Here is a 21,538-nt window from a genome sequence, read left to right as displayed (position 1 = left end):
CCCCAGTGGGTTTACTATCTAACAGGCCGATACAGTAAGATGCACGGGAGAGCCAGCGAGCGCCCGCTCTCCTGACGCGCACCCAGGCCACTCTCCTGGGCGTGCAATTTTGTAAATAAAGATATGCAAATTAGGGCCCGCGGTAAAAGGAGGCGTGTCCCTAGTGCCTCCTTTTTGACAGGAGCGGCGGCTGTCAGCGGGTTTGACAGCCGACGCTCAATTTTAGCGGCGTTGGTTCTCGAACCCACTGACAGCCACGGGTTCGGAAAACAGACGCTGGCAAAATTGAGCGTCCGTCTTCCAACTCGCATGTTGCGGGCAGATTTTTTATTTTTTTTTAATTTTGGGGCCTCCGACTTAATATCGTTATGATATTAAGTGGGAGGGTGTACACTTTCCTGGTGCTGGCTGAAATTAACGCCTGCCTTTGGCAGGCGTTAATTTCTGAGAGTAAAATGTGCGGCTTGGCTGCACATTTTACTTTCTGTATCGCACGGGAATAACTAATAGGCTCATCAACATTTGCATGTTGCGGGCGCTATTAGTTTCGGGGGGTGGTTGGCTGCGCATTTTCGACGTGGTATTACCCCTTACTGTATAAGGGGTAAAAATAACGCGTCGAAAACGCGCAGCCAAACGGGGGCTAAAGGTGTGCTCGGCCGAGCGCACCATACTGAATTGGCCCATAACTGAGTAATGCATCAAGCAGTATAAGTGCACTAATGCGTGTCATATTGCATATATCACCCAGTATCCCCACGAGAGAGCACTATCATGGCGATATCGAGTGGTATACGCGATATTTTGCAACTCCCCACCCAGATGCCTTCCCCATTACGATAACCTTGCATCTGATTTGCATGCATGAATAATGCAAATGCATGCAAAGAAGGTCATGCATAGTCATTTTGCTGTTAATATTTTATTGTGGCTGACCGAGAAGGTGGTCGGCCGCGATAAAACAACACCACCTATATGAAATGCGTTAGAAGTGTGGCGGGAGACCCAGGTCCCTAATGTGGGTCCCAAGGCTTCTGCCACCCATTTAAAGTGGCAGAAAAAAAATAGCAGCAAAACAGGGAGAATGAGCAGGGGTCAGTGCTGACCCCGTCTCTCAACCCGGGGCAGCCAGTTGAGGCGGCCCAAACATCCGCCAAAGAAAAATGTAGAGGTGGGGCCATGGCCCCCTCAGAACGTAACACATAAAAAATAGCATCCCAGCCCCCTTCCCTCCCCCCTCCCCCAAGTCCAATAAAAGACGTGAGGGTCTTGGCCCCCCTACTCCCCAAATCCCACCAATAAAATAAAGGCTCTGGACCCCCACACCTTCCCATCGATGCCTGCCCCCCAAAGTGATACTGATGGCCCCATGATTTAAAAAAAAACAGCAAAATTGGGCCCAGGCCCCACCCCCACCTCCAAAAGGGGAAAACAAGTGTAATGTCTTGGTCCCCACCTCCCATCCCCAATCCCCTCCCGCACCCTTCTGTACCTTAAAATGGATCCTGCGTCGTGGCCAAGTGCACCCTCGCACTCGGCCCGGTCTGCGCCATTTTCTAAATGGGCCAAGGTCAGGTTGGCGCCATTTTCCAAAATGGCGCCGTCCTGACTTTGCCCTAACTATGTGACTGGGGTATGGTCCAGGGATCGGACCCCGAGCACGTGGATGTCTCTCCTACATGCAATCACACACAAACACATGCTCCCTTCTTAATCACACTCAGTCTCTCTTCTCACGTGGCCTGGATCCGATCCCTGATCCCTGGACCTTACCTCAGTCATACATCCCCGCGATAGTGGGACCCTTCCTGCGTTAACCATCTTGGCTTAGTGCATCCAGGGGTAAGTTTGTACCTGAGGCAACGCAGGGTAAAGTGACTTTCCCAAGATCACAAGGAGCAGCAGTGGGATTTGAACCCTCACACATGTGCTCTTTCTCTCTCCCCCATGCAATCAAACATACGCATTTACGCTCTCTCTTTCCTCCATGCAGTCACACACACACATTTGCTCTCTCCCCCCACATGCAGTCACACACACATTCGCTCTCTCCCCCCACATGCAGTCACACACATACACATTCACTCTCTCCCCCCACATGCAGTCACACACACACACATTTGCTCTCTCCCCCCACATGCAGTCACACACACATTCACTCTCTCCCCCCACATGCAGTCACTGAAATTCATGCTGTCTCTCTCCCTCAAACAATCACACGTGCACACATACATGCTCACTCTCTTTCTCCCACATGCGGTCACACACACACACACATATGCTTTCTGTCTCTCCCCCATGTTCTCTCTCCCACATGCAATCATAAACACACAAATGCTCTCTGTCTCTCCCACATGCAATCACACACAAACACCTGCTCCCTCTTCTGGCCAGTCCTCCTTGACAGGAGTCCTGCGGACACCAATGCTGGCTGCAACCGCCCTTCCTTCTCACAGCACAGACTTATCAAGCAGCTTGGGGGCCGCACAGTTTTCAGGCCTGCCGTCCCCTCCAGCACTAACTCCTGCCCCATCAAGAGTGATCAGGACAATTAGCATTGGCTGCCCACTGTCTACCTCCATCTCTGCCTCCTTGTTGTTGGCTCCACAGGGCCATCACGCAGTATGTTAGGCCTAAGGCCACGACCAGGACCCAGAGGTAGTGATGAGAGTGAGGAAGGACCACGATCGCTGCACCCTGCCTGCCAGCTTGGGGCTGCCTTCTACTTGCTTGCATTGTTAGCAGCGGTGGCAGGGGTCTCTGCTCAGCCGTGCCAAGAAAAGTGGCTTCATGTGCCATAAGTTGCCAACTCCTGCTCTGAATGGTGTTAAAAGTACAACATTAATACTTTATTAAAAATCATTCTGGAGGCTGTGCTCAGGTTACACTATAGCTTTACTGATAGTTTAATAAAAATGAATTAGAAATTGCTGTTTCAAGTCCAATCTTCACACAGTCCTTTGTACAAAATTACCTCACCTGGGTAAATCTGCAACTCTGTTAGTCTTCAGATAGTTGCATTCCCAATCCAGGTCCCTTCCAAATTCGTTTTGAAGATTCCTCCTACAACCTTGATGTGATACACAGACCTAAGGGAAAAAGCTTCTACAGCCAAATCCATAAGCAAAGCACATCAAGCAACACTGATTTTTCAAGAAAGCTCATCGCCCTGTAAAAAATGTTGCTAGCTGAAAAAAAAAATGTTATCGGTATCCTAAGGCTTGGGGTTAACCGCACAGAGCAGCAGTTACTACCTTAAGCTTGCTGGGCAGACCGGATAGATGATCTGTGCCATCATACTGGGGTGGACTAGTTGACAGACTTCAATTCCAAATTTGTCATACCTTAGTCAAGATAACTTGGATAGACTTTTGATAGCTTCTCCAACAACTTCCATTCCTTCTTGGTACCTGGATGGCATCTCTCAACTCCTCTCCAGAATATCTGTGATGTTTAACAGATACCTGTCCGCCTCCCCTGTGAGTTGCTTCTCCATATATTAGCTATAATCATGGATTGAGGAACTCTACCTAGTGGGCAGGGTGATAACTATAGCTGCACATGCTTAGTAGAGTATGTTTGAAAGCTGTAGAATCTTTGAGATCAAAGTTCTGGGCCGGGCTCCGTCCTGATGTCCTCGGAGAACACCTGTTACAGGTAAGCAAATCAGCTTTATCCCTGGGCATTAGCAGCAAGAGATCTATCTTCTGTTTGGGATTCTGCCAGGTACTGGTGGCCTGGATTGGCCACTGTTGGAAACAGGATACTGGGCTTGATTGACTCTCAGTCTGACCCAGTATGGCAAGTCTTGTGTTTTTATGTTAAGTGGATGTACACTGCAAATAATGGGACGTCCTGCGAGGCACTGCCATTAATTTGAGTTCTTGTCCATGGTCTGATGCACTCCTAAAAATATATGAACCATCTTGATGACAGTAAATATCCTCTCAGTGGGGGCTCCTTGATGTGCCCTCAGCCACAAGAGAATCCGCCTATTCCCTTACCAGTGGAACTCAATGTCTAACTGTATTAAGAAGTTTCGACTCCTTCTGAAAAGCTTCATGTTAAAACAAGCTTTTGGATAAGAATACTGATATTGGTCCTCCTGTGAAATGTGTCTATGCGGTGAATTGTGATTTTGTTTATGTCGCAAATACATTTTATTTATTTAGGCATTTTTATATACTGAACATATCATATACACTTCACGTCGGTTTACATAAAAGTTGGACAAGCCATTAATACTTTGTCCCAAAATCTCATAATAAAATAAAATTGAAATTAAATTAAAATGGAACATAATTGAATTAAAACCCCGTAAGGGTCTATAGATTTATATCTCCTGATAACATACTTAACTATAAATTACAAAATAATAAAATACAATTTAAAATTTAATAAAACCATACATGATGATACTATCATATAAAACTAAAAAAAAAAAAAAATTAAAACATATTAAGTATTTTTATCTAGAGCTAAGAATTCCTAGGGGGAGTCCCTGAAGGTGTTAATCTGTCTTAATGAAAATCTGCTCCAACAACCATGTTTTAACCTGTTTCTTAAATGTCTATATGCTAGCCTCTAATCGTATATTGGGTGGGAGAGAATTCCAGAGTTTTGGCCCAGCCAACGAAAGTACCCTTTCCCTGACTGCATTTAGGTGTGCTAATTTCAGTGATGGAACTGTGAGTAATGCCTTGCCCGAAGATCTCAGATTATGAGCGGGGGTGTGAATATGGAGAGATGCATTCAACCATTCTGTGTTGTCACCATAAATGGTTTTATGAATAAAAGTCAGACATTTATACTGGATTCTTGCCTGTATAGGGAGCGAATGTAACTCCTTCAAAATAGGAGTAATATGATCAAACGTCTTGACAGTTGTCAACAGGAGTGCGGCCGCATTCTGCAGCAACTGTAGAGGGCGAATAGATGATGCCGGAAGGCCCAAAAGAACGGCATTGCAGTAATCCAACTTAGTCAAAAGCAAGGCTTGGAGAACTGTACGAAAATTGTTTTGATGTAATAAAGTTTCAGTTTCTTTAAAATCTGCAATTTATAAAAGCCATCTTTTACTATGGATTTTAAATTAAATTTGCTATCGAATATAACACCAAGATCCCTAGCTTCCTGCTTGATGTTAGAAGAGGGCAGGCTTGAACTGATGTCTAATGCAATTTTTTTCAGTCATTTTATTGCAGAAGTAAAGAATATTGGTTTTTGAGTCATTTAGGGATAGTGACATGTGAGTAAGAAGTTGTTTAATAGAATTGGAATAGATTTCCCAGAGTTTCAGTATGTTATGTAGCGAATCTTTGATTGGTAGGAGAATCTGAACATCATCGGCGAATATATAGTGGACTAATCCTAAACCGGCTAGAAGCCTACATAGTGGGGCCATATAAATATTAAATAAGGTAGGGAAAAGGGAAGATCCCTGAGGTACTCCTGATGTTAGCATAATCTTTCCTGATTCTACTGTGCCTATTTTTACCCTAAATGATCTGTTGAATAGGTAAGATTTAAACCAAGCAAGAGTGGTATTTTGAAGGCAAATTTCTTTAAGTCTACAGATCATGGACTCGTGGTTAATGGTATCAAAAGCCGCCGAAATATCTAATAAAATTAGAAGATAAGAGTTGCTGTTGTCAAGTCCTCTCAGTACGGTATCTGAGAGAGATGTTATCCACCGAATCATGGCACCAAATCACAATGAAAGTTGCTAAGACTATAAACCCAGAAAGATTAAAACAGATCAAGAACAAAAGAGAGAACACAAACCCATGGTTCAACACTCAACTAAGAGACACCAAATCCACATTAAGGAGGAAAGAAAAAGAATGGCAAAAAAACAAAGGTCCACTAACTCTAGAAAGATATCGCTCACAACTTGCAATTTATAAAAAGTTGATAAAACGAGATTCCTATGGCAAAAAAATCCAAAACTCCTCAAATAACACAAAATCACTATACAACATAGTAAACAACCTTATATCAGACAATAACAATAACCCCTCACCCCCAAACCAAAAACCTAAGCCAGGAACTTGCTATTTTCTTCAAAAACAAAGTCAGCAAAATAACAGAGAAAATAAATAAATCCCCTGACCAACATGCGCAACTAAACATCAAAAATATAACTCCATGGACCACATTCGACCCTATATCCTCTACCGAAATGGAGAAATTATTAAAAACCCTTAACCCTGCCTGCCACGAACTCAACACAATTCCGATACGAACCTTAAAGGAAATATCTCAAACCATCACTCCAACCATCACGGCAATTATAAATAAATCTCTAGAAGAAGGTGAACTACCAGACAAATTAAAAATAGCCACGATTAAACTCATAATAAAGAAAAAGAACCTCAATCCTGATGAATTCAACAACTACCGCCCAATCTCAAACTTACCTCTCCTCGCCAAACTGACGGAAAAAACAGCCCTAAAACAACTCAACGACCATCTTGAAAAAAACAATATCCTTTACCCCACCCAACATGGATTTAGAAAAAATCATAGCACAGAAACCTTACTACTCAATCTATCAAACACAGTCATTAGAGGTTTCGACAGTGGACAAAGATACATCCTCATCCTACTAGACCTTTCTGCCGCTTTTGACACTGTCGAACATAATAGTCTAATCTCCAGACTAGCTGAAATCGGGCTATCAGGAAAAACACTAGAATGATTTACCTCTTTCCTGCAAAACCGATCTTTCAAGGTAAACATCAACAACCACTCTTCGGATGCCATCCCCCTAGAAACAGGAGTCCCACAAGGATCTGCACTTTCAGCCACTGTTCAATATATACCTCCTGCCATTATGCCAGTTACTCTCCAGTCTCGGCGTCACATACTTCATGTACGCCGACGATATCCAACTAATCATACCCGTAACAAACACACTCGAGAACACAATGAAACTATCGGCCACATACCTCAATACTATAAAAAACATGCTAAATCAAATGAAACTCTGCCTTAATATGGACAAAACTGAACATATACTGCTTGAAAGAAAAAACTCCAGAGATCACCAGAATCATGCCATCCAAATTGATAACATTCTCATCAAACTAAACGAAAAAGTGAAAGATCTCAGAATATGGATTGACCTCTCCAAATACTTCAGAATGCCACTGCCAGAATCCTCACCGGCCAAAAAAATCGGACCACATCACCCCTGTCCTAAAAGGACTACACTGGCTACCCGTAGGAAAAAGAATTGAATATAAAATACTAACCATCTTCCACAATACAATACACAACAATGAAAACACGTGCCTAAACACCATTATATAACAACACATTACTCAACGCAACACTAGATCAACAAACAAAGCACAGCTGGACATCCCATCAGTCACTACCCATCCCATCACTACCATAAGAAAAAGAGCAATTTCAATAGCCGGACCTTACCTCTGGAACACCCTACCGGAAAACCTAAGACTACAGAACAACAAAAAAATATTTAGAAAACTATTCAAAACATGGCTATTCAGGCAAGCCTACAAAGAAGGGATAGGCTAAATGGTTACTCTACCATCCCCCCAAAAACTTAATGACAGCTAACTACTTTAGAACTCACAAACTCCTCCCATCCTGTATACCCAGCTTCATAACCAGTTGAGACTAGTAATAGTATGATGGTTCTCTTATTTTCCTGTTTTATACTTTGGTTCATGTTTCTCTCTATTTCTAACCACTCCCACAGCTACCTTGTAATCCGTAAACCCGTTCACGTAAATCTTTGTTCTCTAATTGTTTTCTCGGAGTGTAGGCATGCGCCACCTCCCACAGTTATGAATGTTAACTGTTGATTCTATGTAAACTGTTGTTATACCTGTAAACCGGAGTGAAGGCCATTTGCTAAATTTCGGTATATAAAAACATACAAATAAATAAATAAAATAAATGTTAAAAGGGTTTCAGTATTATGTAATTTCCGAAACCCATATTGGGAAGGAAAGTGCAAGTGATGATTCTCTACATAGTTCATTAGTTGTTTGTTAACAACGTTTTAAAAAGTTTTGACAAAAAGGGAAGGGTAGAAATAGGTTGAAAATTAGCTAAATTGTCACGGTCTAAGTTGGGGTTTTTTAGTAAAGGTTTCACCACCGTGCATTTAAGAGAATCGGGGAAATGACCTTCTTCCAGGACATATTAATGATATCAGCTAAAGGCCGGGCTACTATATCTGGTACTGACTGCAGTAGTTTAATAACTAGGGAATCCTGCGGATGAGCTGCTGGGTTCATAATTTTTAAAAAGTTAGCGATTTCCAGGGATGAAACAGTATCAAAAGATGACCAACTATTGGACAGATTCAGAGGAAGAGAAATAGCCTGTTTGGTAGTAAAGGCTAGCTTGTTGAGAATAATAAGTTTTGTATTATTTACATGCTGTTTTCTGTGAATGTTATATTTTGTACATTGCTTAGGCCGTCAGTGTTTAGGTGGTAAGTACATTTTAATGAAATGAAATGTCATTGCCCTGAGGCAGAGGTTTCGCTGTTACCTTGAAACATGGCACCATGTTGGGATTGAGTGAGAACACCATCTTGCGCTTTATACGCCAAGTTCAACATGCCAGATGTGAGCAAGAACAGAGTCTCATAATTTAAATGCCAAGTTCAACATGCCAGATAAGTGGGCTTCATTTTTTTAAACAGTTGAACGGTGGATAAACTTTGTCCTTTCGGGGATACATTAGATAGATTTGCTTCACTGTTTCATGGACCTTTTTATTGCACACTTAAAAATATTTTTTAAAAACCCCCTTTTTCATATTTATTAAGCCTTTGATCACACAGCAAGTTGGTTGCAGGGAAGCTCTTCTTTCCATTCCTCCTACAGTATGAAGGTACATTAGAGCACTAAACTCTTTTAGTTAATTGGGACGTGCATTTAAGGTCTCTCATGAAATGGCATTTACAGATAGCCTCAGCCTTTGCACTATATTTATATTTGACTTATCTTTTTGGACGCTTTGTTGTGGTATCACATATGTAATAACATTGTTGGACGTACAATTTGTAAAACAATTATATTTCTCTTTCTACATCAGCCCTCAGTTGTTGTAAGACGTTATCACTTGCATACTTTTTCTTTGGGTTTTTCCTATTCGAGATCTTAAATTTGTGTCTGTTGATTTTTGCAGTTTCCCTTTGATAGTATCTCTCTTTCTTACAGTTTTTGGTGTGCTCTTTTTGTGAACCCTCTTGATTTAAATTTAGGGTTTATGGCATAAAAATAGCAGGCCAATTCCAGAGATAATATGAGCAAATGCTGCACTCAGCATAAGTATCATATAAACCACAACGAGTGCAGAAAAGTATAACTTAGTCCAAATATCTTCTAATTCATGCTTTATTGTATCTTTACATCACTGATATTTAAGCGGCAACTCCACTGTTTATAATTCCATCAAACCGGGTCCCCCGACACGGACCCATGTTTCGCCATGGCTGCGTCGGGAGGGACATGGAATTAGAAGATACTTGGACTAATTTATACTTTTCTGCACTCGTTGTGGTTTATATGATACTTATGCTGAGTGCAGCATTTGCTCATATTATCTCTGGAATTGGCCTTTTACCAGAGCATCTTTAATGGCTACTACCGATGACCAAACCTTTAGTTACTCGGAGGAGGCTTTCAATGCTGTATTGACAGATACGCCGTTCTTCTCGGAATCAACAATAGCTGATGAACCATCAGTTTCGTGACTTGACATTATTAATTTACAGAAACGTCTAACTCGTTGAGAGCTGCATGCTTCTACTTTGGTCGAATATTGCAGAGTGAGATGGATTCCACGGGGTCTCTGCATTCAAAAAGAACCCCGTCTACACACTGACAATTAGTCTTTTCTTACACGTTGGAATCAGATACTAAACAAATGTTCCTTCGATTTGATGATTTTAATCATTGAAACAACGAAAGAACTCTCAACATCTCTTCAGGAGGAACTCAACAGTCAATTGAACACTGTGAAGACCAATACCCCGATTGAAATTTATGATCAAAAACACGAGAACTTGAATAAATTTAGAAGTGATCTAAAAGTCACCAAGTACAAGAAATTTCAAAGAGACGAATTGGACTATAAAAAAGGTTACGTCTATCAATGGATATCCACAACCCGAAGAAAGTAACGTTTGCACAGTCTTCATCAGATGATTCTTCGGGGGAGGAATCAGGACGGTTTTTACATACCACTTGGGATGCCGTCCAACCTGCATCAACCACTGCAACAGGAGGTGGTATGCCATCCTCTACACACTACTCATCTATTTCAGCATCTTTTTTAGATTCCGGACAGATTCAGCGGGACAATCGCAATACTTGCCCTCGGGGACGTTCACTTCAACAGCAGGCACAAAGGATTACCAGAGCCATTCGTCGTCAACAGAATCCGTGGCAGTGAATACAGATGTGATTTTCAATCTTTCATCTCAAGGTCTATCTAAAGAAGAACTGAATGTTTTACAAAAGGTTTGTCTTTTGTACCTACTGCTAGATGTGATTACTTTAATTTACAGGTTCATTTATACTGGTTTTTCAGATCTTTGAAGTTGAAACTATTTTTTACAGAGACACCACAAGTCCAGGACAACTCATTGGTCTATAATAAATCCAGATTGGTCCCGTCCCCCCCGGTCCAGCAGACCCCATGATAATAGCATTTGAACGTTTAATACAGTTGGACATTCAAGATCTAATGTTGGACAATAGATATGTGCACTACAATCTGTCCAACTTTGAAAGTGAGTGTATTAAAGTCCTGTCAAATGATTCTAGCATTATTATAAAACCGGCTGATAAGGGTGGAGGGATTGTCATTCTCAATACGGTTGATTATGAAGTAGAGGTGTTGCGCCAACTTAATGATATTTTTTTTTACTGTCCCTTGATGGTTGATCCCTCGGAGGCATTGAAATCTATAATTGAAGGGTTGATACAAGTGGCTTTGGATCGGAAGTTTATTACGACACGTGAATCCAAATTTTTGACAGTAGATTCTCCCCTTATTCTGGTTTTTTATATCCTCCCTAAAATACATAAGAGTTTGGAAAAACCCCCAGGTCGCCCGATTGTCTCAGGAATGGGTTCTATCTTGGAACCATTGTCAAAATTTGTGGACATTTTTTTAAAACCATTTGTCTCGAAGAGCCAGTCTTACGTGCGTGATTCTACTCATTTAATTGAAATTCTAGAGGGTTTGCCTGCTCCACCAACACCATTCTATTTTGTAGCTTTAGATATAGTCTCTCTGTATTCAAACATACCGCAGTCTGAGGCATTGAGGGTTATTAAGGACACTTTGAAGTTAAGATCTGACCCTGTACGCGTTCCAATGGAATTCCTTATGCAATTGGCAGAGTTAGCATTAACTAAGAATTATTTTTGGTTTGACAACAAATTTTACCAGCAGATTAGGGGCACTGCCATGGGGGCGACCATGGCCCCCAGTCTGGCATGCCTCTATGTTTCTGACTTTGAAGTGACTTTTGTTTATCCGTCAGAATGGTCTCAATATGTTTACCTTTGGCTACGTTATATTGATGATGTTTTTTTAATTTGGTTAGGTAGAGATTTACAGTTTTTTATGTTTTTGGACTGGTTGAACAATTGCAATACACACTTACAATTTAATTTTGACATTAACTCTAAAGAAATTTCCTTCCTGGATGTAGCCATTATGATTAATGAGAATAAATTTTGTACCACAATATTTAGAAAAGAAATCAAGCGTAACACTTTGTTAAATTTTGTCAGCTGCCATCCGAGGATGTTAAAAAACAATATACCCACAGGTCAATTCCTTAGACTGCGTCGGCTTTGTCCCTCAAAAACAGACTTTCTGAATAAAGCTAAGCAGATGTCACAGCGGTTCAGGGAACGAGGGTATCTTTATAAAATGGTAAAGAGAGCCCTTAAATGGGCTTCAAATGTAAATAGAGACTTGTTATTTTTACCTGTGGATAGTGTGACTAATTGTATTTTGCCTTTTTCTACTCTAAGTAAATCAGTGACAGACATTGTTCGTAAACATTGGAATGCTCTTTCTCTAAATAGGATTTTTTAGGGTCCTCTAAGGTTTACTTACCGTAGGGGGAGGAATTTGAAAGATATGCTAATTCATTCAGATTTTAATTACAAAAGCCCTGACCAATCTTTGGTTGATCTCCATAGACCATGAGGACAATGTACAGTTTGCTCACACACTGACACCATATCTAGTTTTCAACACCCAACACAACACATAACCTACTATCTGAGAGGACACTCTGACTGTACTACTCAAGGCGTCGTTTATGTCATTCGATGTCCCTGTCCGAGACTGTATGTAGGGAAGACATAAGACATCTCGTATGGTAAAGACTAGGATCATAGAGCATCGTTCTAACATAAAACACTCTCGTGAGAATGCCCCCCTTGTGGAACATTGGACCCAATTCACACATTCTATCACAGATTTATTCTTTTTTGTCTTGGAAGTAGTGGACTGTTCAACTCGGGGCGGGGATTATTTTGAGTTTTTAATACGGAAGGAACAGAGGTGAATATACACTCTGGATACAGTCTTTCCGAAAGGTCTCAATAAAGAATTGGAATGGCATTTGTTTTCCTAGCTCTGTAAGGCTTTCTTTTGATTGGTCCTTGATTCCTGTGTTCTGATTGGTGGAACAGGTTGGCGCCTTTTTCAATAACTTTAAAACCCCGGAACTCCATTTTATTATGCGCTCCCTGTAAAAAGATCACTGAGAAGTATATGGGTATGTCTGTGTCTTTAAATTTTACAAGTTTCTCTGTTGTCGGTCTGATTGCCTATTTTTTACTTCGTCCTTATTACATGTTTATTTACAGATGTGTTGTGAATTCCATGTCCCTCCCGACACAGCCATGGCGAAACACGGGTCCGTGTCGGGGGACCCGATTTGATGGAATTATAAACGTTGCCGCTTAAATATCATTGATGTAAAGATACAATAAAGCATGAATTAGAAGATACTTGGACTAAGTTATACTTTTCTGCACTCGTTATGGTTTCTATAAAAATAGCAGGACCATACTTCCTTTTTATCTTCGGGGGTCCCCATAACTGTATCTAGTCCTCTTCATTTTTACCATTAGCTCCTGTGATCTGTTTCCTGCTGCAGTAGGTCCATGACAGGGTCATCGTAGCCTATAACCATTCCAGGGGTGTTGTATTCATGGCTACCACCATCATTAATCCTAATTGCTGAAGCTAAGGGTGGGCAGTAGTGGTTGCCCTGCTGAGATTTGGTCTAGGAAGGTGTTCTACAACATGGTCACCATGTGAATGTACTCAGGAAGACGCGGCAAGAGAAATGTGCTCTGTTTTCTCCCCGCTGGAAATGCCACAGTTATTCAGCATGGACTTTGCCACACTCCTTGAATTTAATTGTTTCCCCTATGGGTAGGCTCAGGTACTTGGTTTTTATTTTCCACACCAGAAATAAATGTGTATTGTAATCTAGAGGCACTAATGGTCCTGCTTTCTGACTTATTTGCTTATTTAGGCATTTCAGTCACCAGGGCCATTTAGAACAAATTTGACTTGAAATCTGATAGAGGGGCGAAGCAGAGCAGGCAGATGAATTAAACGACGGCAGGCAAGTATCATGCACAGCTCCAGAGGCCTCCAAATATGTCTGGCGTTCGGGGTGACCACCGTATATATTCAGCGGACAGATTGGCATTCTCTTGGTCCAGTAATTTGGTTAGTCTGCATATCTGAGTTGGTGTATCATCCAGGTTAAAAACTCAACTATTTTGAAACTGCTTTCAAATTCTAAACACTTCTGTACAATAAATACACTTTTCACAGACCCTTTGTTTGTCTTGGCTAGATGGTAAGCTCCATGGAGCAGGGACTGTGTCTTATGTGGATCTGTACAGTACTGAGTCTGTCTAATAGCACTTTAAAAATGATAAATAGCAGGAATAGTCGTATTTTAGCTGCCATGAAAACTCGTTTGTCTGAGGGCCTCGAGGACTGAAGTTAAGCATCCTTGGCATCCTGTGCCAGCTCTGCTGTATTCCTTAGTGGCAGATGTGTGGGGGGGGGGGGGAAATGGGGAGATGGGCAGTATTGGCTCAGTCCCTAGTGAGATCATCTGCATGCTGTGCATAAACACTCCTTACAAACTCGGAGCAGAGGCAAATGTGGTAGATTTGGACTCTCTCTTTTCTCTCTTTTCATATCATCTGTTCCCACTTTACCTTTGAACCCCTCTCTCGCCACCCTTGGTCCTTCTCAAATATTGTTTCCGCTCTTTGTTGTAATGTTTTGCGGCGCATCTATCGCGGAAAGGTAAAAACCAGCAGTAAGGAAGACATACATAAATAGAAAATGGCTGTGCCATTAATATACCAAAGAAATATTCACAAACAAATTAATAAATAAGGTAAGTATACAAACTTAGCAATGCAATGCACAACCAAAATACATGAACTGGATTAATATACAAACATCAATAAAATACACACCCCAACATGGCCATGTTTCGGCAGTATTGCCTGCACCAAGTCTAAAAGAATTTATAATTACCTCTCATGCTACTTTTATTTACCTGTTGTTACTTCTTTGTGGTAATTTGCCTCTCTTTTTCTTCACATCTGCCATTGTACTAAAGTTCCTTATTTTGGTCTTTTTTTTGTCTATTGTATCCCTTCTCTGCCTCCTCACCACCACCCTAGGATGATTTTTCTGAGTGATTCCATTCTCTGGCTGAAAGGTTGAATCTTTCAGGTTTGGTTTTTTTTGCTGAAGTACTGGTGGGAGAGGGCCACCCTGAATGATTCCTGAAACTGTCAGAATCGACGGGCGAGGAAGGAGAAGAGCTGGCTAACACTTGGATGGGAGACTGCAAAGAGACAGTGGGGAAGGGGGATGGTGGGGCGGCAGGGGCAGAGGGCAATGGCAAACCGCCGCAGGATTCTGCCAAGAAAATCACGGTCACGTGGAGGGCCATGATCTCCGAAGTCTGTGAAAACGGGCAAGGTGCATACCGCCGCCCCCCCTTAGTAGGGTCTCTGCATCCGCACCAGCAAATCCTGTCTCCCCTCATTAGCCCCAAACCCATCACCACTGCAGTGTCCCCACACTCGGCAGCCCCTAACAGCACAAGGCGATTGAACAGCGTTTTGGGATGTATTTTGTGATTGCTGCTGTGTTAAACATACTGGTTTGCCTCTAAGGGGGTACAGAGCCAATCAGGCACTGGAGAGGAGCTTTAGGAGTCTCACCCATAGCAAGCTGCAGTCCTTCCCGCCTGCATTTCTGTTTCTCACGGTGTACAGCATTTATCAGGGATGGACAATTGTTAGAAAACCTGGTTGTTGGAAAGCTAACGGACGTTTTAAGATGCAAGCTTTCAGGACTAAGATGCGCTCCTCGTGGACCTTGGTAGTTGTGAAACCTAGCACCTTAAACATCTGTTAGCTTTGTAAATGTATCGGTTCTACTCTATTTTGTTGGTTTTCTTTTTACCTATTTCGGTTTTGGCAGGCTAACGCGATACTCCATTTCTCTGAGGACAAGCAGGATGTCAGTCCTCACATATGCGTGACATCATCCGATGGAGCCCGGCAGAGAACTTTTGATCTCAAAGATTCCAGGGCTTTCAGCAAGCTCTACTGAGCAGGTACAGCTGTAGCCCCTTCCCTGTCCCTCAGACAGAGCCCTCAGCCTTTATTTTTTCTGCGGAGCCATGTGGTTACGGTATTCAGTTTTGCTCTCTCCCTCACAACTACTGCTGTTATTTTTTTTTCTGGAGCTGCAGCTGTTTTTTCTAACAGAGCCTTCCTGTTTTCCCTTTTTCTTACATTACCTTATGGTATTTGGCGGTTTTTTTCTCCCTTTCAAGCTCTTTGCCAGCTGCATGGTGGGCCTTGGGTACTGTGCAACCTAGCAAAGTCTGATTTCTTTTCCCAATAAATAATGCTGCATCTGCAGCTTATTTTCTGTGTTCTCTTCTTAATCTATCTATTTTTATGCCTTTGTCAGGTGCTGATGGGACTGGCAGTTTGCAGTCCATGTGAGTATCTGGACCTGGGGACTCGCCTGAGTTCTTACCCAAGCAGGAATTCCATATTTTGCCAACTGCTAGGAATCGACGGAGGCTCAGGCAATGAAGGAATCGAGGACCAAACCTTTCCTGTGTGGAGGAGAGCTCATCCTCCCTACACGCCTAGGAACTAGTCTCAACGGGCCTCTGAAGCCCTGGACGATGTAGCCTTCCCTCTAGCTTTTCACCTCTGACAGTGCAGTCTCCTTGAGAGAGAGGGTGAGCATGAGCCTGGCAATCAGTGTTGTTGCTGTACCATTGGTGCTATGCCCGAGACTGGTTGCTTATGCATGTCTGTGCCAGAGCACCAATGATTTAATGTGTCAATGTCATGGATGCTTCGGGTGCAATGGATACCACCAAGCACCAAGGCCATCGAGGTGCTGTGGCTGCCTTTAACATGGCAAGGCATTGAGCGCCAGCTCACCATCGAGCACCCTGGCTGCTGGCGAGAGCCATTGTGCACTGTAGGCATCAGCGAGCATCCGTCAAGCACCATGGAAGTCAAGTGCCATGAACACCCTCAATGCTGTCAGGCATCATAGATTCCATCATGCGCCATAGTCGCCATCGATGCCATGGCTGCTTTTGATGCCATCGAATGGGCATCGACGCCTTTGGGCGCCATCATGATGCTGAGCCACCGATGCATTTAGGCATCTTAGGTGCCATCGGTGATACTATACACCATTGATGCCATCGAGCACTGTGGGCACCATAGGTGCTGTCAAGTGCCTTCAGTGCTGTTGCGCGCCATTGATGCCCTGGGCATAACGCTCAGTGCCATAGACACGGTCGGTTGCTGGCAAGCATCGAGTGTGCTGTTGGTGCCATGGGCACCAGAAGACGTGGTCGGATGTCAGGGGTGCCATCAGGCATCATGGGTTTCCTCAAAGCTATAGCACGCCGGAGGCACCGTTGTTGCCAGGCACACCATTGATGCCATGATTTTCAAGACTGCTGTCAGTTTCTAAGGGCGTCATCAGGTGCAATAGGCTTCCTGAGGATTATGTCACTAAGCACTGCCCAACACATATACCAACAGTCGGGGCACCATGGATACTGTGGATATTGTCATGGTACTATGACTTAAAAAGGTATTATTGAAACAGTGGAGAGCGAAAAGCACAGTTGACATGAGCAGGAGTATGTCTACTCCAAACATCATGGGCGCCACTGGATGATATTATCACTGTCTGCACCATGGAGTGCCAGGGTGCCTTGGATGATGTTGTCATCATCATTGCTACAGGCTCTGTTGAGGTCATTTCTGTCAGATAGGCACCCTTGTGTATCTGGCACCAATGAGAAGGACACCATCAAACACTTGATTGATTTTTCACAGTGCATGGCTGCCTGCTGTAGCAGGTTGTGGCTGGTCCAGGCTGTGGCATAGGGCTATGCCCACGGGCGCTGCTATGTTGAATGGATATGCACTTCTGTTAGCAGGATGGGGTACCACTGCTCAAGTGCAAGGCATTGCACTGCACTTGCTGAGTGGTGGTTAGGCACAGGGGCACTATTGTTCTAATTGCCCTCTAGTGTGTGTTTCCTCTTGGCATAAAATGTTATGCACCATAATCACCAGTGAGATGGCATGTCTTGGCTAAGGCTGCGCTTCTGGTTGCCTCATAATTGGAGTGGATACCAGGGTGGTACTGTCGAGAGTCTTTCCCCCCCCCCCCCATGTGGGGGGAGGAAGTAGGCCATTTAGTCTCCTCCTATATTGGCTTACGCTCGGGTCCCCTTCATTGGGAAGTCTACAGTGTTCAGTCCCTTGAAGGAACCTTAGTTCTCATAAATTGGTACACTTTCTGGCAGGTCTCCTTAGGGGACCTGGGGGATTTGAGGTGATAGCAGGGGTTGATTTGACCATTTTTGTTGGCATCCCTTCACTTAGTTGTCATGATGGCCTTTCCTGTCTAACTAGGCAGCCACCAGCGGCTGGTTTTGTCACCTATTGAACCTCATGTGTTACCAACACTATCTCATTCTCGTTCGGAGAGTAGGGAGATTTTCAAGATCAGGATGACCTGATTCCTGTTGCACTTTCCCATCCCTTCAGGGAGAAGTGATTATGGCTGTTGATTTTCCAGAGGTGACCCTTATGGGTTCCCCCTTGGATGCCTTGTCTTCTACCCTAGGAAGGGGTTGTTGTCATCCCCCATTCTCTGGGGTGAGATGGGGGTTTGTTTCTGACTGGCGGACACTCTCTGTTCCCTGCTGGTTCCAAGAGCCCATCAAGCAAGAGCACTCATGCAACAGTTGTATTACTGTACAGCAGGGATGCTTCGGACTCCCTGTAAAGTTCAGTATTCCCTCTCTTGGCTGCTCCCTAGCGACAATTGGGTATTTTTCCCATGTGGGAGTACCCCCTTCTGATACCTTCGGGATCAATGTGCATGTTTTCGCTTTGTAACCACTCTTGTCAGTCTTTCTCACGTATGGGCTCTCCCTCTATCAGAAGGGTTCTAGCCCATCTGCATCCCGAATGGCAGGTGTGCTTTCAGCCAATTCACCATATCCATTGCTTCTTGTTTTAGGGGATGGAGGATCTGGCAACAGAGGTCCCACAATTTTTGTTGCAGTTACTTGAGAGTTTTCCTTACCTTTTTCAGATATAACCCTGAGGAGTTCGGCAGGTAGGGTCTGCCGCAGACCCTGACTCTTTATGCCACTTATTTCTCCAAGCGTTTGCTTGGTTTCTATACCCATTGTGCCTATCAGCCAGTCATCAAATGCAATTATGCAAACGCATTCTGTTCTTCAGATGCTAGCAAACTGCAGTTTTCTTTCTGGAGGGCTCTCTAGCCCAAGATTGGTTTTCAGTTGTCTTGTGACACCGAAGTAAACTGTGCGTTCTTTATCCAAGTGCTTTTCTCTTGGTTGGTTCTTTGTACTTTTTCCTGTCTCCAGGAGAATCTAGATCTACTGGTATTTGTCAGAGTTCGCTGTTTCGAAGCTCTGACTGTATTACATTTTGTGAGGCGAAGTCCACTTCTCTCCGGAGTTTGCTTCGAATCCCTGCCTTTGGTGCTTCTGCTGCACATCGGAGTTTTTGTCTCTCAGTCTGTCCTATGGGTCTCTTCTTTGTAGAATCCAGCCCTTTTCCCTCCTGGACCCCTTTTTAGGTCAGCTACCTTACGAATGAAAAAGAGAAAGGTGGTATGGGATTTCCCCACTTTGTCCTGTTTTGGACAGTCTATAGCTAGGTATTCACCCATGTGTGAGGACTGGCATCCTGCTTGTCTTCGGAGAAAGTAGAGTTGCTTAATTATAACAGATGATCTCCAAGGAGAGCAGGGTTTCAGTCCTCAAGAATTCCCTCCCACCTCCCCTGTGAGTTGGTTTCCTCATGTATTAGCTATATCATGGACTGGGGGACTTTGCCTAGGGGGCAGGGTGATGACTACAGCTGCACATGCTCAGTAGAGCTTGCTGAAAGCTCTAGAATCTTTGAGATCAAAGTTCTGTGATGGGTTCCATCGGATGATGTCACCCATGTGTGAGGACTGACATCCTGCTGTCCTTGGAAAACACCTGTAACAGGTAAGCAACTCTGCTTTCCTCTTCCTGAACAAATAAAGGCATTGAATTATAGGATATTTTTTGCAGGTACTGGTGTCTCACTATTAGCTGTGCCTTCTTTGTGGGTGTAATGTGTTGGGTGCAGATTGTCCTCGCTGATTTGCTTAGCTGCCCAGCAAGGTTGCTATTTCCTCTGCAGATTTAAAGTAGATGGTGCTTTAGAAGTGGCCGTGCACCCCTTATTTTGTAATATTAAAAAAAATGTTGCTTGAGGAAACCGAGATCAGGTGCTGTTTCACCAAGAAACTTGAGAGCAAAAAGATAATCATTCTGTAGTCAGAAGTACAAGCCTCTAATGGCACTTTTTAATGTTCCAGAAGAGAGGAAATACAAATGCCATTTGTGCCCCTATGCTGCCAAGTGCCGTGCCAATCTGAACCAACATCTGACCGTCCACTCTGTGAAGCTGGTGGATACGGATGCTGAGGACATTGTCAGTGCTGTCATTAGTGATGCCAAGGATGGGAAGAGGCACCCCTATCATTACAGGTGAGGACTCAAAGCACCGCCCAGAGGAGGAGACTCAATACTTTATAGACTTGCTAAATCTGCACCCGGTGGCCTGTGACAAGCCGTTGGCTCTGTCAAGAGGCTGCCAAGGCTGAGGATTTAGAGCAGTGCCATTCATATCACACATGTCCCTCGAAAGGGAAAGAAGCCCGTCACAGTGGTCACTTGTGAACATAAGTGCCACGCTGGGTCACACCAAGGGCCATCCAGCCCAGTATCTTGTCTCTGACAGTAGCCAGTTGAGTCACAAGTACCCAGCAGATCCCATAAAGTAGTGTGAAAAAAAAAGAATCTGATTTTTTTTTTTTTATTTCTTCTCGGAATTGGCTTTATAAGAGTTTTTAGGATTTCAGCAGATCCAGAAAAAAAACAATTTCCTTATCAATAGGTGACTTGTCTGAGCAAGATTTCAGCTGTTCACATGCATGCCGCACACGGATAGCAGGACACCTTGTTTCTTAGGATGCTTTCCAACCTAACTTAGATAGGCCTATATATATATATGGATGGGTGCATCACTAAATAATTTCTTTATTAGTATGCCTGACTCCTTCTGTTTTTAACAAGGGCCCCAGCTCAACCTCTTCCCCGGTCATTGCTTTTATTCTGTTCATTTCAACAACAACAGAAGCAAGCTTTCAATAGCATCCTTTTATATTGCACCCCTGACTGCTTGCATCAAATTTAACAGTACAAATGCCCACTGCACAGTTATGAACTACAGCACTCAAGGAATGAGGTACCTTGGCACGTACAATTGGTTTCCCATGATGGGATGCAGGTTATCTGAATGCGTGCATTGCTCTGCCTGGCTTATTGATGCTCAGGAAAAATTAAAGAAGCAAACTTATCCGATTTTACTGAGGGAATAGCATGTAAAGATGACACTGAGGAAGGCTACCCTGGCTTCGAAACATGCGTATGTCAGGAATTTGCTCTTTTTTTTTTTTTGGGCTCTGTATTACGAGGGTAAAGGGAAAAAAAAACTCCTTTTTCTAGAAGATTGTTTTAGTGTATTTGAAAGTTGTATTGCTGAGTGGGAGTTTTCTAACCTAGAGGTCTGTAATTAATAATGGAAGTGAAATATGTGTTGGGCTGCTTGCCCAGACCCTCGGCTGGACGGATGCTTTCCTGTTTCACTGCATGGATTGGTTCCCTCCATTCATTCCTCATTCTGGGCAGTTCATATTTCTGTCTGTGCTCAGTGTCACGAGGCCCTGGGTGAGCTCATAGTCTGGTATGACCTGGAAACTGGCTCCTGAGCTCTCCGTTTAACAGCATGCCAGCCTTGCAAACTGTCTTGGCAAGCAGCTGTGTGTCTTACTG

The 21,538-nt window shown here is 43.3% G+C and overlaps 1 protein-coding gene across 1 annotated transcript in view; it reads left to right on the top strand.

The window, feature by feature from the left end:
* ZNF827 (zinc finger protein 827) overlaps positions 1-21,538 on the top strand; it is a 377,001-nt gene that overhangs the window by 306,437 nt on the left and 49,026 nt on the right. Inside the window, 1 exon segment of the mRNA XM_029601924.1 lies at positions 20,020-20,191. Within this exon segment, the coding sequence (XP_029457784.1) occupies positions 20,020-20,191 (172 nt within the window).

Source organism: Rhinatrema bivittatum, chromosome 1 (assembly GCF_901001135.1).
Source record: "Rhinatrema bivittatum chromosome 1, aRhiBiv1.1, whole genome shotgun sequence".
In the NCBI taxonomy this organism is placed as follows: Eukaryota; Metazoa; Chordata; class Amphibia; order Gymnophiona; family Rhinatrematidae; genus Rhinatrema; species Rhinatrema bivittatum.
Note: the sequence above shows the minus strand (reverse complement) of the source record. Positions and strands in the feature narration are given on the sequence as shown.